Source organism: Perca flavescens, chromosome 18, assembly GCF_004354835.1.
Source record: "Perca flavescens isolate YP-PL-M2 chromosome 18, PFLA_1.0, whole genome shotgun sequence".
Classification (NCBI taxonomy): domain Eukaryota; kingdom Metazoa; phylum Chordata; class Actinopteri; order Perciformes; family Percidae; genus Perca; species Perca flavescens.
Genome location: NC_041348.1, coordinates 16,858,307 through 16,876,161, shown reverse-complemented (window position 1 = coordinate 16,876,161; position 17,855 = coordinate 16,858,307). Strand labels below are relative to the sequence as shown.

The following is a 17,855-nucleotide window of genomic DNA, read 5'->3' as shown; positions in this document are numbered from 1 at the left end:
CGCATGTCATATAACCGCAACGTGCTGGGTTCAATTCTGGCCTTGGGGCCTTTGTTGCATGTCATACTGTACCTCTCTCTCCCCCATTTCTTTACTGCACTCTGTCAAATAAAAGAGAAAAAAAGGGTTTAGATCACCAGTTCCCAACCTTTTTAGTTTGTGATCCCTTAAAACAAAGACATTTTGTCACAGTTGCATGTCGACCGGTTGTGACCAGTTGAACCAAAGATATTACAAAATTAACAAATAGTTTTTGAGTTCTGAAGAAGTAAAATGACCCATGAATTCACGAGAAAAGAGCAAACATGAATTAAGTCAGGACATTTGTATATTGAATTTTGTATAGCAGAAATATGTTTTTCTTGCTTTCCTTTCCTATTAATCATATTGTGACCCTGTATGTACAGGCTGGGAACCCCTGATATCAATATCACAGAGATGAAATTAAAATCCAATTCCAGTCTCAAGATATTCATAATAATGTAGAATCTGTTTGGATATGTATACTGTATATCATAATATGAAAGATGTATGCGTAATGTAATTACATACAAATATGGTAATTAATGTGATGTTGAATGCAATGAATTGTGTTACTACTACTACTACTATAATGCATTACATTAAACAAAACAAGTATTTTTTTTACATTTCACAGTTTTCTTGGAATCACTTGGAAAAACACACACAATATAAGCAAATCATTATGATGCCATCCCACAGAACTGTGAATTATAATATAATATAATTATAATGAATTATCGCAAAGCCTCTGATGTGTTTAGCAGCTACAGTTTCACATAGGGACTTCTTTGTCTAACAAAATATTAAATGGCATAATGCACATCCCATCCTTTCTGATTCACTCTAGTCATGATTGTGTTTGTTTCCAGGGTAAGGGACTGATCGCAGTGAAGAGGAGGCCTAAAACGATGAAGGACAGTCGGCCAGTTCAGGACTAGCTCAGACCAAAGGAACTGCAGTGGAGGTGGAGAAGGAAGAGGAGGGGGGGGAGAAAACCCGAAGACCAGACCTTGGAAAGCCTCCAAATTAGTGATGTTCCCCTCTGACAGGGATTACCTCCTCCCCGTCGTCTGCCTCTCCATCTCTCCCACTTTTCTTCCCTCACACAGCAGAGCAGCCGCACGGCTCCAAGACTCTGAGCAGTGACAGCTCACTGTGCTCACACTCCCACCCACACACACACACACACACACACACACACACACAGACACGCACACGCACGCTTTTGCATCCTGCTCATGGTAGTTGGCCTGCCCTCCTTAGCCGCTGCTCCTGCTCTACTTCTAGACCATGAAGAGGCCCAAGCAGCAGACGGGGCCGCTGAGCTTCCTAAACTTCTTCAGCAGAAAACCCAAATCGGAGCCAAAGCCCGAGAGGCCGGTGGAAGCCTGGCCCAGAGAGGAGGTGGCAATCACCCTGACCCCGAGCGAGCATCCAGAGCAGGTAAGACTGAGGAAATCTCCTAATTTTGTTTCGGCCTCGGGAAGACTTGGTAAGTTTTAATTAAGCAGTTTTCTTTTCAATAAATGTTTGATCTTAGTTTGTATTTGTTCCAGTTTTGACCTATAAAGTCTAATTGTATCAGTAGTGCTGTCTTTGTAAACACACACACAGAAATTTGGTAATTTGGTGGTTGGCAAACTTGGTGATGTGTAAGGTGTTTTTATTTTTTTCATTATTCTTTTTCTCAAATTATTTCAATCACTATTATCATTATAAATTGTACTATCCTTTTGAAATAGCAGAATACTGTATATGCATATTATTAGTTCATTAACCCTCCATATGAGATGTATGTGTAGTTTTGTTGCCAGAATCAAAATGTCTCACGAGAGAAAGAAGAACCCAAAGAGAGGCTGTAGATGATTAACTTTGAATGTATTAGCTTCTGCTTGCTTCCTCCCTCTCCCATATCTCCCATGTCATAGCCCCAATCCATTAGAGTGTTTATTTAATTGGTAATTTGGAGAAATTATGTTGCCAAGAAACCAAGTATCCACCTACAGTACATACAAACTCAGCAAAGCAGATTGTCATTAGAAATGTGAGGCTGTTCCATTTGCTTTCATGTATTTCTTAAAATAAACCCTTTGTGAACAGCAGCAGGACATTCTCACAACTCTACAATTCTCACAACTCTACGTGTGCGTTTGGCCCTGTGCTGGAGAACAAATGTACATTATTGGCTTTTGGTAACTCAGCAGCTCTGTAATTGTTGACAGGACCTCAGCCTCACAGCAGAACAGGCTGGAGAATCCGGAGTTTCTGGAGGAGAAAGAGGAGAAGGAGGAGGTCCGCCAGCAGCGGCGGAGGTAGGCGAGGAAGGTGCCGCCACAGCTGAGTGCGTGGGCGGGGTCAGCAGCGGCTCCACTGGGGTCCTGTCCCTATCCTCCACCAGCCAGGAGCAGCTATTGGATGAACACCTGGAGGAATGCCCACTGTGCCTGCTCAGTCAACCGCGTTGCCACTTCCCACGACTCACCTCCTGTTCCCACCGAACATGCTCCGACTGCCTCCGCCAGTACCTGCGCATTGAGATAACCGAGAGCCGGGTGGGCATTGCGTGCCCTCAGTGCCCTGAGACACTGGCGCCACTGGATGTTCGTGCCATCCTGGATGACAGGGCGCTGCTGGAGCGGTTTGAGGAGTACCAGTTGAGGCGCTTCCTGGCTGCTGACCCAGATACACGCTGGTGCCCTGCGCCTGACTGCAGGTGAGAATCAGACCACCACAAAATCAAAAAGATTTTTTCTACATACTTTTATCCATATTTACACTAGAAAATATATTTCACTTCAAAATCATGATCTTATTCTGGTATATACAGTGAGGAAAATAAGTATTTGAACACCCTGCTGTTTTGCAAGTTCTCCCACTTAAAAATTATGGAGGGGTCTGAAATTGTCATCGTAGGTGCATGTCCACTGTGAGAGACAATCTAAAAAAACAAAATCCAGAAATCACAATGTATGAATTTTTAAACTATTTATTTGTATGATACAGCTGCAAATAAGTATTTGAACACCTAAGAAAATCAATGTTAATATTTGGTACAGTAGCCTTTGTTTGCAAGTACAGAAGTCAAATGTTTCCTGTAGTTTTTCACCAGGTTTGCACACACTGCAGGAGGGATTTTGGCCCACTCCTCCACACAGATCTTCTCTAGATCAGTCCGGTTCTTGGGCTGTCGCTGAGAAACACGGAGTTTGAGCTCCCTCCAAAGATTCTCTATTGGGTTTAGGTCTGAGACTGGCTAGGCCACGCCAGAACCTTGATATGCTTCTTACAGAGCCACTCCTTGGTTATCCTGGCTGTGTGCTTTGGGTCATTGTCATGTTGGAAGACCCAGCCTCGACCCATCTTCAATGCTCTAACTGAGGGAAGGAGATTGTTCCCCAAAATCTCGCAATACATGGCCCCGGTCATCCTCTCCTTAATACAGTGCAGTCGCCCTGTCCCATGTGCAGAAAAACATCCCCAAAGCATGATGCTACCACCCCCATGCTTCACAGTAGGGATGGTGTTCTTGGGATGGTACTCATCATTCTTCTTCCTCCAAACACAGTTAGTGGAATTATGACCAAAAAGTTCTATTTTGGTCTCATCTGACCACATGACTTTCTCCCATGACTCCTCTGGATCATCCAAATGGTCATTGGCAAACTTAAGACGGGCCTTGACATGTGCTGGTTTAAGCAAGGGAACCTTCCGTGCCATGCATGATTTCAAACCATGACATCTTAGTGTATTACCAACAGTAACCTTGGAAACGATGGTCCCAGCTCTTTTCAGGTCATTGACCAGCTCCTCCCGTGTAGTTCTGGGCTGATTTCTCACCTTTCTTAGGATCATTGAGACCCCATGAGGTGAGATCTTGCATGGAGCCCCAGTCCGAGGGAGATTGACAGTCATGTTTAGCTTCTTCCTTTTTCTAATGATTGCTCCAACAGTGGACCTTTTTTCACCAAGCTGCTTGGCAATTTCCCCGTAGCCCTTTCCAGCCTTGTGGAGGTGTACAATTTTGTCTCTAGTGTCTTTGGACAGCTCTTTGGTCTTGGCCATGTTAGTAGTTGGATTCTTACTGATTGTATGGGGTGGGCAGGTGTCTTTATGCAGCTAACGACCTCAAACAGGTGCATCTAATTTAGGATAATAAATGGAGTGGAGGTGGACATTTTAAAGGCAGACTAACAGGTCTTTGAGGGTCAGAATTCCAGCTGATAGACAGGTGTTCAAATACTTATTTGCAGCTGTATCATACAAATAAATAGTTAAAAAATCATATATTGTGATTTTTTTTAGATTTTGTCTCTCACAGTGGACATGCACCTACGATGACAATTTCAGACCCCTCCATGATTTCCAAGTGGGAGAACTTGGAAAACAGCAGGGTGTTCAAATACTTATTTTCCTCACTGTAAACAGGTAACTAACAACATTTAGAGAAGATAATGTAATAAGGGAGAGGAAAAAGGCGTGAATAATGAAAATAATGGCTTCTCTAGATTGTGTAAACTTGTAGAGAAATTCACTTTTTATTTGACATCTTGAGTCACACAGTAACAATTTACATGACTGTAATTACAATGTTACAACATGGCAGCACTTGTCAAAACCCTGTCATCCCACCACGGGCTTTACGTTCTAAAACACAAGATTGGAGCAGTTTTTCAGTGACGAGTCAGAATGATTGATTGACCTTCGAAAAGATGAACTGACAGCAAAGTGAAAGCTCAGTGAAAGTTTGAGATTTACATGCATCCGAAGGCTGTTAAAAGTTTGATGCGACCAAATTATTTTGAAGATCCTGAAACAGAACAGACTGGTTGTGGCCTCTTTCCAAAGCAGGCCTCTTTCCATTTTGTATCTACAAACCTTTTAAGAATCTATGTAAATGTACATTTCTCTGACCATTGATTTTCTCTTGCTCCCTGAGGATAACTGGCTGAAATGTGTATTACATCATAGTAAAGTTTGAAGCACAGCTTTGGTATAATTTAATTGCAGAATTGATCAAAGACATTATCATAAATCATTCAGGGAGAAATCCACCGTGGAAAAGTGATAGATATGTTGTTGTTTTTTCCCATTGACAGGAACCTCAATAGACCAGAATGCACAAGATGTGTTCTGTGTTAACTCATCTTTTCTGCTGTACAGACACCAATCCATTGCTGGATCACCTAAATGTTCACAGAGGGGTAACAGGATAGGGCTGCTGATGGGAAATCATAATGGCTGTGTGTGTGTGTGTGTGTGTGTGTGTGTGTGTGTGTGTGTGTGCGTGCGTGCATGTTGTGTGTGCGTCCAGTGAATATCTGTGGTCAAAAAGCACGTATGCACCACGGTTCAGGATTCAGTGGTAGACTGTCTGTCTCCTCGACTGTCAGTGCTCCCAGCTTGCTCATGATAAATGAGTGGAGCAAAAATCAATACGCCAATCTGTCCAATGCTGTGGTGAATTAAATATAACTCTGGAAAACAAGATCAGATTTCTAAAGTTTCTACAGCAAATCTGCAGAATTATGAGTATTTAAATTTTTTTTTACAAGTGGAGGTCAGTGGAGTTTTAAATTTGAAATGACTGATAGTTCCCACATAGAAGAGCCTTTTGAAGTGGTGAGCCATTATGTAAACTGGTCACAGTTATGGTTTGTGTATTCCCATGCTTCCACATACACCCATTCCTCGAGGTCTTAGTGACAGAAGCTTAGCTGGAGATTATGTCAGTCCGAGAAAGTGTGGCAAAATGTGGTGCTCTGTGTACGTGCACACGCTCATGTCTGTTTTTGCTGCATGTGTGATGCTACTGTACTGTAGGTGGTTTCAAATAAGAAGCTGCAAGGGATTTTTTCAGCCTACACAGACAGAATCCGCAGTAAAAGTATTTCAAGTGGAAATCCTTCTGTGCCTGTGTTGTCAAATAACAATTTATCTAACATTACCAAACTCTGACATTTGAGTAAGGACTTTTGTAAAAGCCCCCAAAAATAAGTTTGTGTGTTTTTTTTTTTTTTTTTACATTTAGTGTACATTGTGTGTATTCTTTAGGCCTAACAAATGTGTTAAATGCATTTCCTTTCTCATAAAACATTTGCGTGGTTGATTCTTTTGACTTATTTCAAGACTACTTTTCTATCCTATTTGCTGTCACACTGCTATGCTCGTGTCGTGTGCATGCATGTGCATCCTTGTACACAAGATACAAACACAACAGGGACCAGGGGGGGGTCTATAATAATTAATATATGTATATATATGAGGATGTGTTTTCCAAAAGACTTTGAGAAAATGTTGATCTAGCTATGACGTTGGTAAGTAATAAAAGTGCAGCAAAATGTGATTGATTTGAAAGTTGTCAGCTGTGTTTTGTCAGAACCTCTTTACACGAAGTGTGTAAAGGGGGTTAAAATCTAAATAATCCAATTAATACTGCTTTTTTAAAATAAAGATATTCACTGATACCGGAAAAAAATATTTGTATGCATGAGCAGGTCCACGCTGACATTGTTGTTCAGCCAAATGGGTTGGACTTGAGAATCAGACACAAGCAGTTTTGTCTGACTCTGAATTGGGATCCAGGCTGCAGTCTAATTATCCTTTCACGTGTGTGTGTGTGTGTGTGTGTGTGTGTGTGTGTGTGTGTGTGTGTGTGTGTGTGTGTGTGTGTGTGTGTGTGTGTGTGTGTGTGTGTGTGTGTGTGTGTGTGTGTGTGTGTGTGTGTGTGTGTGTGTGTGTGTGTGTGTGTGTGTGTGTGTGTGTGTGTGTGTGTGTGTGTGTGTGTGTGTGTGTGTGTGTGTGTGTGTGTGTGTGTGTGTGTGTAGCCCTTAGCCTCTCTGATTCATCTACCTTTCTGACAAACCTGAAAACCACAAAAGGCTGGAGATGCCAAAGGAGAAAGCCTGGAGGAGCTTTTCATAATACTCCACAGCAGAGCAGTACTGCCTGGATCCTAAAGGCCTTTCACTTGTATTTGATCGTTAATCACATGATCTTTTGAATATTAAAATGTATGTTAATGTTCCCTCTGTGGAGTGAGATTAGGTCCCCCGGCGTTAAGGACGGAAGGTCTAAGGTTGGAATTATTCCAGGTGTTGAACTGTGGAAACCAGTCCCCACCCAGTTTGTTTCTCTCTTTGAATTATGATTCACTGAGGCCCTCAGTCAACAACACATGTACTGTTTGTGAGCAAAGACAACAATGAACAACTCAGTGGGCTTCACCAGGCTGGAGATATGAACATTAGATGAGAAACTTACTGCAGCTTATCAAAGATATTCCAATCAGCCAGCTGTGATGCTTAAATGAAACTGCAGCCACTGTGATTCTTAGTTAGGGCAACAGGGTGGACTAGTGAGTAGGGAGAGCACCTGGAATTTAACCTCCCATGATGCCTGATGCTGAGGTGTCCTTCAAAAGGAATCCGTAACAACAAAGAATCCCCCTTTAGGAATCAATGAACATATTAATGTTAATGATGTCCACTCTATTACTCTCCTTAGCTATGCAGTGATAGCTTACGGCTGTGCAGAGTGTCCCAAGCTGAGCTGTGGCCGTGAGGGATGTGACACCGAGTTCTGCTACCACTGTCGCCAGCTATGGCACCCCAACCAGACGTGTGACCAGGCCCGGCGTCAGCGGGCCCGCCACACCTCAGGCGGCAATGATGCCTCCACGCTGTACGTCTTCAATGAAGAACCTGGAGGAGGTGAGACTAGCAGCTGCTGTTACCTTCTTCTTTTATTCCAATCCTTTAGTGCCAGAAACCAGAGGATTTCTTTTCAGTATACTATGTTATTTTTCCTGGATGAGTAAATGGTGTGTGGACATCCCTCTCACACATTTACTCTGTTGTTGAAGATGCAGAGGAGGTCAAAGCGTGCCCTCGCTGCGGTGCTTACATCATGAAGACCAACGATGGCAGCTGTAACCGTATGAACTGCACTGTGTGTGCCTGTCAGTTCTGCTGGCTGTGTATGCAGGAGATCACCGACGTGCACTACCTCAGGTACTCAGTTCACACTCAGCTCATGATCACATTAACACATCAAACCAATTGTCCACATCTAACATCATTTTATTTACCTTTAAGGAATATTTTGGATATTTTAAAGTGGGGTTGTATGAGGTACTTATACATAGTCATTGTGTTAACTACAGTATATGGCAGTTGGCACGCCCCAGTTTGGAGAAGCAGGCAGCAGTACCGACACGGAAGCTAAGTAAATTTTGTTTGTAAATGTGTGACTTTGGTGTTTCAAAGGGTTATGTCAGATTCACCAAAGTCATACACTAACACCAGCAAACTATATGATCCAGGCAGTGATAGACCAGCAACTCCTGTGCTCAGCTCAGTAAAATAACTGTTTTTGTCAAAGGAGTCTGGTGGCTTTGCAGAAAGCATAGGTGAATATAATGGCATCTGTTCCCTGTTGGAAAGGGCTGTCTGACTTCATGGTAAAGCTGTGAAAATATTCTAAATAAAGCTAATACTTAAACAGATAGATTTTTTTAGGTGGCTTAAACACATTTTGCTGCTGCCTGCGCTGGCGTCGTCAAGACCAGTACATTGCTGCCTGTTTCTCCAAACTTGAGGGCATGCTGACCGCCATTCACATAGGTACTGACTATAAATAAGTACTTCATAGACCAACATACAAGTCATTTATCAAGCAAAAATGCTTAACATTCACTATTTTCAGCTTCTTAAATGTGAGGATATGTTTTAATTTAACTATAAATTGAATATATTTCGATTTTGGGCTGTTGGTTGGTCAAAACAAGCTATTTAAAGATGTCCCCTTGGGCATTTTTCCTTATTTTCTTATATACTAAATAACTAAAATCTGGAAAATAATTGATAATATAAAAAATCATTAGTATCATCCCCACAGTGAACTATAATGGTGTTTGGCACATATACAGTGAAAGGACAGCACAAAAACAAAAGAAAGAGCAGCAGAATTTGATCCTAGTCTCACAGCAGCATGTGGTGAGAAAATCCTATGTGGAACAAGTCCAACTTTGGCATGAGATACTGAAGAGTTTCTTCAATTCTTCCTATAAAAATGTAACCACTAGCTTCGCTAAAATTAATATACCTGTGTTCACACCACTATTCCATATGTATGTTTTTAAAGCAATACCTAATCAGAGATAAAAACTGGGCCAGCAAGACATGTACATAATGTCATTGTTTAGAGGCTGCTCTGCTTTAAACGATTAAAGATTTTTCCAGTCCTGGAAGGGAGTCACTGCTGACTTGCCATCAATTAATCAGCTCTATCAGCTTCCATATTTCCATGCAGCAGAATATGTAACTCAAGCAATAAGACCAGCTAGAAGCGGATTAGGTACATTTGAAGAACCATTTTAATCTTTCTGCTGGCCAAGGTCCATTATAGAACTACAGCGTGCAGAAATGTATTCATTTTTCATGTGTTTATCATTTTCATGTCCAATGTGTTATATGCATATGTGGTGATGAATGTGTCAGATGAGAAAGAGAGTTTTTGTGTTTGTCTGCATAGGCTGCATTGCCTGTCTTGTCACACTACACATGACAGTAATTGTCCTATAGAAGGGCAAAGCTTTTAGCATCTCAAAGCAAATCTGCCAGTTCAGAGCATCAGAGCACAACTTTAATATGTCATACCCATAATTCCCCCACTCAGGCTTTTTGAACCCCAAAGTGACATCTGCTGTTGTAATACTAATGCATGCTTTGAGAAATAGCATAGCCCTGAGGTGCAATTTGTGTTTCTCAGATTATCACTGCTGCTCCAACAGGTTAATTGCTGCTTGATTATGACCAAACAGCATTAGTCAGTGTTGTTCCGCTTTCCTTAAGAGTTAGAATTACACCACAACACCAATGGCTGATACTACAATAAACAAGCACTTAAGGCAAAACTTATTATGCCTAACATCAAGTGAGTATTACTCGTAAACAGACTAAGATAAGTGAGTATGTGAATAGGTAACTGCAAATGAATGTAATTGAGGGAGAGGACACAGCTAGAATGACATATGCAGATGAGGTCATTCAATTTGGGTAATGATGTAATGACATCAGTTACTGTTGTCTTGTCGTTGTCAGTACTCATTTATTTCACCTGCTTCTTAAAAGATAATCATTTAAAATCGTTTTATGTTTGTGTCACAGTCGGATGAGGCTGCATGAAAAGCCATGACCTGCATGATGATGATGCTTTTGTGATCCTTATGAGTGTGTCTATGTGATTGTGTGTACACATACCATTTGTGTATATTTTTAAGAATGACGTTTTGCAAAGGTCTGCACTAATTAGGTGATAACAAGTCTACAGCCATGCTATAGCAGCTCTCTGAGCCTGTGCTTAGACACAGCAGTGCTTTGAGCTAAATGTTAACATGCTCAGCAGGTTATATTATTAGTTTAGCCTGTACGCATGCTAACATTTCTTATTTAGCACTACAAACAAAGTACAGCTGAGGCTGGTGGGAATGCCATTAGTTTTGCAGGCATATGGCCATAATTGGATAGTTTGTTTGTACAAATATATTCAATGACAATAAAGATCTAGCTATCTATAATTGGGCAAATTGAAACTTTTGACCTGATCATGGCACTACTGTAGATGAAACGTCAGGTAATCACCAAGGTCATGAGAATTTGTACCTTTTAATATTTGTAGCAAATTTCACAGCAATCTATCTAATAGTTGCACCAGAAATAAAGTATTTCACTCCAAACCAAAAATGTCAACCCCATAGTGGCACTAAAGGAAACATCAGGAGATTACCAAAGTAAGGTATCCTCAAGGTATGTACAAAATGTCATGGCAATCCATCCAATAGTGTTTATGATATTTCAGTGTGGACCAGTGGAGGACCGACTGAAGGACAAACTGACCGACAGAAGGACATTGCCACCCATTGCCCACAATGCTTATGTGTCTAAAAATGCCATATGTTTTAATATGTACCATTTATTTTCTGAACTCTGTGCATGATAGTTGTGTCTCCTGTGTGTCTCAGTCCCTCAGGATGTACATTCTGGGGGAAGAAGCCATGGTCCCAGACCCGCAAGGTTCTGTGGCAGGTGGGCATGTTGCTCGGAGCACCGGTGGTCATCTCCCTTATAGCGGGCATCGCCATCCCAGTCATCATTGTGGGCATACCAATCTACATGGGCCGCAAGGTACAAAACAACCAGTAAATCCCATGTCATGTAACTGTTTTGAATGGATGCTTTTTGAGCAACTGGTTAAATTTGTGCCTGTGTCAGCAAAGACAGCAGACAGTCCAAAATGTGCAAGCTGCTCCCATATGGCTGACTAATATGTTTAAAGTGACCGAATCAATCTGAATGAATTATTCTGAATCAACCAACATCTTCCATCAGATACAGTAGTATCTACAATGTCCTGGTAATTTTGCATGTAATCAACTGATGTAAAATCAGCTTTTGAACATGGAAATCATGCACGTCACGTGGATTGGAAACTAATGGGCAACTTAAGTATGTCCTTAATATTCATTAAGTGTGTCTGTCTTTGTGCTCTGTAATAGCTTGTACAGGTCTCACAGGCTGTTTTCATTTGCCTTTATGCATGCTGGGATGCATGTATTAGTGGACATGAATAAGTGACAGGAATAAGTGGTTGCAGAAACGAGAACAACAACGAACAAATTAAATTTCCATGGCCTAATTTATATTCTATTTGTTATCTTCCAGGTTCATGGTCGCTGTAAGAAAAACAATATCTCAGGAAGTAAGCACTACTTGACTGTGGCAAGTGGGGTGATGATGTCAGTGTTTGTGTCGCCGGTCATAGCAGCTGTCACTGTGGGTAAGGAACAAAACACGGCCACATTAGGTCCGAAATTGATTTTTTTTTTATTGAAGTATAATCACCACAATATATTGAAACACAGAAGTTTAGGTCAGACACCAAAGAGGCCTCATATGCTTCTATTAGAAAAATAAATACATTTGTAATATCTGAGGGCAGTATTCATGTGGCTCAAACAGTCATCAAAGATTAAGATGTAAACTTTAGTGTACAGCCATATAATTACCCTAAAACTTGGTTTCTGTATGCAATACCACTTGATTTCATTAACACACACACACACACACACACACACACACACACACACACACACACACACACACACACACACACACACACACACATACAGTGCAAAGTAGAATTTTGATGACTCATGCCACTTCCTACTCTTGGTAACATTCATTTAAGACTTTAACAGCTTCTGAGCTTCCCAATGCAGTGTCACGGCCATTTTTGAACTGCACACTGATAGGCCCTCCCTTGGCGCGCGCACACACACACACACACACACACACACACACACACACACACACACACACACACACACACACACTCTCTTTCTGTGGACTGTTTGGCTGGCAGGCTCATCTTCTTACCCTGGTTTCACCCTGTTGCTGATTCAATAGCGTCCCAGTGTTCCCGCTGTGTTAATGATGTCCCTTTGTTTGGTCGGCACTCTGCTTTGTGTTCCAAAATTCCTATCTCAATCACAGGTTGCATAATCACACAGTGTAGCGAGCCGATGGCTCATAGAGTTTGGGGGAGTTTGTTGAAAGTACTTATATGAAGGTTATGAAGGACAGTGGGGAGAAATAAAATTGGCTTTGCTAGAGTAGTTATGCACTGCTCTATTCTTGTTTTGCCCTGATTCAAAGACCGGTGATCTATCGTAGGGAACACTTCATCTATTATTTTATCGTTTTGTCAAAATTGTGTGTTGAAAACTTATTTTTTATTATCAGAAGATAAGAAGACAAATAATGGCCTAATGATAAAACATGAAAAGGGATTGATTGATTGATTCAGTCATGTATTGTATTAAACAGGTTGCTGTTTTACTTCTAACTCTCCACTGCAGGGATGGCTATGCAATCTCATCATAATAGAAATAGCCTCACTGAGATTCAAAAACATGTTTACAGGAGTGTCCTGGACAACATAGCAGCACCACATAAAACATAGAGGTTTCAAAACTTACTACACAGACTTACAATGAATTAGATCAAATATGAAGAGAATAATCAAGATTCGCAAAGCACATGAGGTCAAAGGCATGATAAACAATTGATAAAATAACAGCAATAAATAAACCAAAACAAGTAACATAAAATAGATATGAAGTAGATTAAAAAAAATAAGAAATGGACGATTAATGCTAGATTGGCTTGCCTTCAATTAAAAGAGAATGTATTTTAAAGAATGCAAGAAAATAGGCTCCCTCTTGTGTTTATGTTGGATATTGCATTAGTAATAATATGATAAAACTGTTTAAATGGGCAGTCCACCAATTTAAAGGTGCTGTAGGTAGGATTGTGAAGATCCAGGACTTAACCAAAAACTTTGAACATCGACAACTTGCCCTCCCCCCTTTCCGCTAAAGCCCAAAAGAGGCCTTAAGCCCCTCTCCCCACAAGGGAGAATGAATGTGTGTGCATGAGCAGTGATTGAAACTCAGTTAGACACCCCCCTGGCCCTGATTGGTGCATCTGAACAGTGAGCGGTGGGTTTTTGCAAATCGCACTACAGGCTGGAGGTGGTGCCAGAGGAGCTGGATTTTTTTAAATTAAATTACCTGCTTCATGTAGTTCTACTCGAACATAAGGTCAGTTTCAGCAAATATGACAGAAAGTTAGTTTTATAAGTCTTATCTACTGCATCTTTAACATGTCTTAAAACTTCAAAAATCAAAAATTCATTAACATAAAAGTGCATGTATTAGTCACAGGGAGTACTAATCAGCTTGTAAAATGTCTTTGTCAAGTCTGAGAAAATTATTCAAGTGACATTACTCGGTTTGGGCTACACATTTGAACAAAAATAGTAAAGTACTGCGTTATAAATTAAGAATGTGCAGTTTGAAAGATTGGAGGATTTATCGGGCATGGAGGGTCTCCCAAAAGATGGTATCCTGTTGCATTATGGGAAACCTGTGTCTTATTTTGCACTATTAAAGTATTTTCAGAGCACTGACTTTACCTTCTTTGAACATTTACTCTTTTGCCCTGCACCAGCAACTACATGCATGTGCTCAACATCGTCTTTTTTGATTATAGGAAGTGTGAAATCCAATGTCGTTGGAGCCTGACCCATACGAGGGACTAAAAACCAGGATATTTTGACCTCTGCTGCTTTGATTTTGACCATTCTTTTATAAACCTGTCACTCACAAGTCCTCAAAGTGCAATACTAAATCACAAGAATACTCTTTTAAAAACATTTGTATGTTATTAAAATGTATTTTGGCACAAACTCTAGACAAATGATTATAAGAAATATATTATGAATTGGTTTCTCATACTTCATAATTTTGTTTTCCTGCAGGTGTGGGTGTGCCGCTAATGCTGACTTATGTATATGGCGTGGTCCCAATGTCGCTCTGTAGGAATGGTTGGTGTCGACCGCCGAGTGAGCCCCCTGAAACACACAAAATCCAGCTGGAGGACTTAGCGAGCTGTGAGTACAGAATTTCAAAGCATATTTTGACATTTTGGGAAAGGCGCTTATTCGCTTTCTTGCAGAGAGTTAGATGACAAAACGTCATTTAGTACTTTAACCATGGAGTTGGAGCCAGGGGGCAATTAGCCTAGCTTAGCATAAAGACTGGAGGCCGAGGGAACCAGCTCAATTGCAATTGTGCATGGTAATTTTTGCTCTAAAAGCGTGACCTGATCTGATGAAGTTTCAACTTCTCTTATAGATCTTCTATTCTCTCATGTAGTCAGTGACCACTGGACAGGTCAGAACAACCCAACGCTCAGCGACACCAGTGTCCAGGAAGTCAGAGTCAGTGTACAGGAAGTGGGCGTCCTCCCTAGTACAAGCACCACGCCACCGGAGCTAGATAGCTATGAGGAATTGGATGAAGCCACAAAACGCCACGGATACACCCAGCAGAACAGCCAGTCGGACTGCGAGGTGGTTATTGTGCCTGACAGCAAGCTCAATGACACACAAGCGCATCCTTTGAGGTAAATGTTGCCTCTGACTCTCTGTTATGTGTTTCTCTCTTAATGTTTTTAGGCAGGACTTTTAGCTGTGTTAATGGCATGGCTTTAGGGATGACAATGTCAAGTCAGAAACATTTTGATTACCTGGCAGCTTTATATTGATTTATTTATGTCTCTCTACTGTCACCACAGAGAAGGAACCAATATTGAAGTCCGTGTGGAAATTGAGACCCATCCCAGAGGCGCCCGCCAGTCCAGCCTAAGTAGCATCCTGTCCAGCCGAAGCTTGTCAGTGGAGTCCCTGGGACACTCCCAGTCCCAGTCCCAAGACTACCTGTGTGCCTCAGAACTGGAAGGAAGACGAGGAGGAGGAGAGGAGCAGGAGGAACGAGAGAAACCAGGAGGGGAAGCAGGAGGAGACGAAGGGACAGTTTTCCCAGTCTTTGAAATAGACGGTGTATGAGGTCCTCCAATGCAGGCTTTGTACTTGGTTGAAGATTAGTCAGGTTTTATGGAAATAAAGAAATCCATGAGCTGACATGTCACTGGATTGACCTGAGAATCGCTGGTCAAGGCCACCTTATGCTTCCAAGACAGGCCCTCCCACCAGTTGCCTTCTAGCTCCAGCCTCTAAGGAAGACGCGGGTTTAGAGAGAGCAAATGAAAAAGTGTGTGATTGTGTGTATGAGACAAATAGCATGAGACTATGACATAAAAATTAGAGGGGGATAAAATGTGAAGCAGACAGGATAGCATCCATCAATGAATCTAAAACAGAAGTGACTGAAAGCATGTTAGCTGACTGGTTCAGTCTGTTTTTTTCTATGTTGTCCTTTCTATAAAAGGCTACCTTACTCCCCTTCTATTATGAATCTGTTTCATGAAGCCCTCTCTTTATCTGGCTGTATTCTTACACTTCTTTTAGTGACCTCACCTCCCTCTTCCCTCTCCCTTTACAAATAAAGAGACCCCCACAAGCATGATTTGTTTTATGGGGGATTAAGAATCTAACAACTGTTTTGTCAGCATATAAATATCACATGCTTCAAGCCAAGTTGCTACACAGTAGGAGTGACTTTTTTTTTTCTACCTTAAATAATATCGCCGGTATTTTAAGATGCAGTGGTCACACCTGAATTGGGCAACCTTAAACAGACGACGCATGCTGCACTGTTACGATTTGTCTTTTGTGGCAGTGATTTAATTGACTGGATGGCTTATAAATACCATTAATAATAACTATTAATCTCAAATCCACAGTCTTCCATGAAAGCAGACAGGAGGCAATGTCACGTTTGCATTGTTTTAGTGCAGCTTTTTAGCCTTCAAAAGGCTATTTCTTTTTAAACTGGAGAGGTAGACACTGCTTTAGTTTGTAAAAATGCTCATTCTAATGCAGATACTTGTGTGCATTAGTGACAACAACATGGCAGCAACACTGCGGTCTTTTACCGAAGAATCTTCAATTTAAAAGTACAGTAGCTGCATGATTCTACTAATTGCTGCGTATCCAGGATGTAACATAAACACACACGCAAATGTACACACACACACACACACACACACAAACACCCACACATATGCCCACACGCACAGCAGTAAGTGTAGTTGCAGTAGTGTGCGCTGCTGAGAGCATTATATATAAACTAAAGACCCTCTCAAATGAGAGCACCAAAATTACAACAGCAGCATGCCACCTCAGGCCAAACTCTAATAACCCCTACTAGACGATTTGATACATGACTATACATGCTCTGCTTAGCATTCTCAGTGTGAAATACTTGTGAGAGATGAACTCGGACATGACATCATAACCTGTGCTAGGTTGTGGAGAGAAATTAAATAAAGATTTCACCATGAAGGACAAAAACACAATGCATGTTTTGTGTCACAAATAGATTTTTCTTTAGTGGAAGTTCAAGTGGAGTTGGAGAGTTCTTTGTTTCCTAATCTGGCACAATTGTTTTTTGGGGCATTTTGACTTTATTGTATAGCTTTACAGTAGAAGTATAAACAGGAGACTTTGGGATAATGCACAGATCATACAAAGGTCCTGGGGGCCAAAGGCTTGTGACCTCTTAAATGTCTTCTTGTGACCCTGTCACAAGTCTAGTTCAATAATTTTGTACTTTATGCTATTTGAATATTTTTTTGAAGTAGAATGATCCAGTAATTCACTTGAAAAAAAAGCAAAGATGAGAGAAAAGCCAGTAACATAGTGTGGCTGCTTGTCTCTACTGTTAATCATCTTGTGACCCATATGGGTGTCCTGATCCTTAGTTTGGGAACCACGGTCTTAGATCACCAGGATGTGCATACTATTTTTAATTTTGTATTGATTATTTAAGATTCCATTTTTAATTTATATTGTTAAAAAAGAACTTACAGCTACTAGCAGTAGCCTACAGTGTGTGGAGTGAGTGATGATGGGTGACAACAAAGCTGTAATAACTGGTTGCAATCTTTAGAGGGCGCCAACATACAAAAAAGAAAACTTCAAGCATTTTCTTTTCAAATTGAAGCCTAGTTTTGTTAGTTGATAATTTGTGCCAAATATATTGTAATATAATACGTATTCAGGTAAAAAAAATGTATTACTTAACAAATCTGTGACCCAGCCTTAATTGCATTAAGAGGCTTTAACATAGTCCATCACTAAATTATGCAGTATTCTGTCATGATTAAAACATCAATATCTGTTGTTTCTAAATATTAAACATGTTAAAGGGATGACATAATTAAGAACAAAAGTTGGCAACAGTGCATCCACTAAGGTCAATAAACCACAGAAAGTCATATGAGACAAAAAAGTGCAATTGTCAGCTC

At 40.9% G+C, this 17,855-nt stretch overlaps 1 protein-coding gene across 3 annotated transcripts in view; it reads left to right on the top strand.

The window, feature by feature from the left end:
- si:ch211-278j3.3 (E3 ubiquitin-protein ligase RNF19B) overlaps positions 1–16,904 on the top strand; it is a 23,768-nt gene extending 6,864 nt beyond the window's left edge. The window contains exons 2-10 of one of the 3 annotated variants that reach the window (XM_028605728.1): positions 894–1,467; positions 2,247–2,737; positions 7,528–7,733; positions 7,892–8,033; positions 11,045–11,207; positions 11,745–11,859; positions 14,404–14,535; positions 14,780–15,050; positions 15,222–16,904. In XM_028605728.1, coding sequence (XP_028461529.1) covers positions 1,315–1,467; positions 2,247–2,737; positions 7,528–7,733; positions 7,892–8,033; positions 11,045–11,207; positions 11,745–11,859; positions 14,404–14,535; positions 14,780–15,050; positions 15,222–15,492 — 1,944 coding nt within the window. In that variant the 5' untranslated portion in view covers positions 894–1,314 and the 3' untranslated portion in view covers positions 15,493–16,904. Of the gene's footprint in view, positions 1–893; positions 1,468–2,246; positions 2,738–7,527; positions 7,734–7,885; positions 8,034–11,044; positions 11,208–11,744; positions 11,860–14,403; positions 14,536–14,779; positions 15,051–15,221 lie in introns of all 3 variants that reach the window. The other 2 variants (XM_028605730.1, XM_028605727.1) reach the window with 2 other exon arrangements.
- Positions 16,905–17,855: the final 951 nt, after the last annotated feature.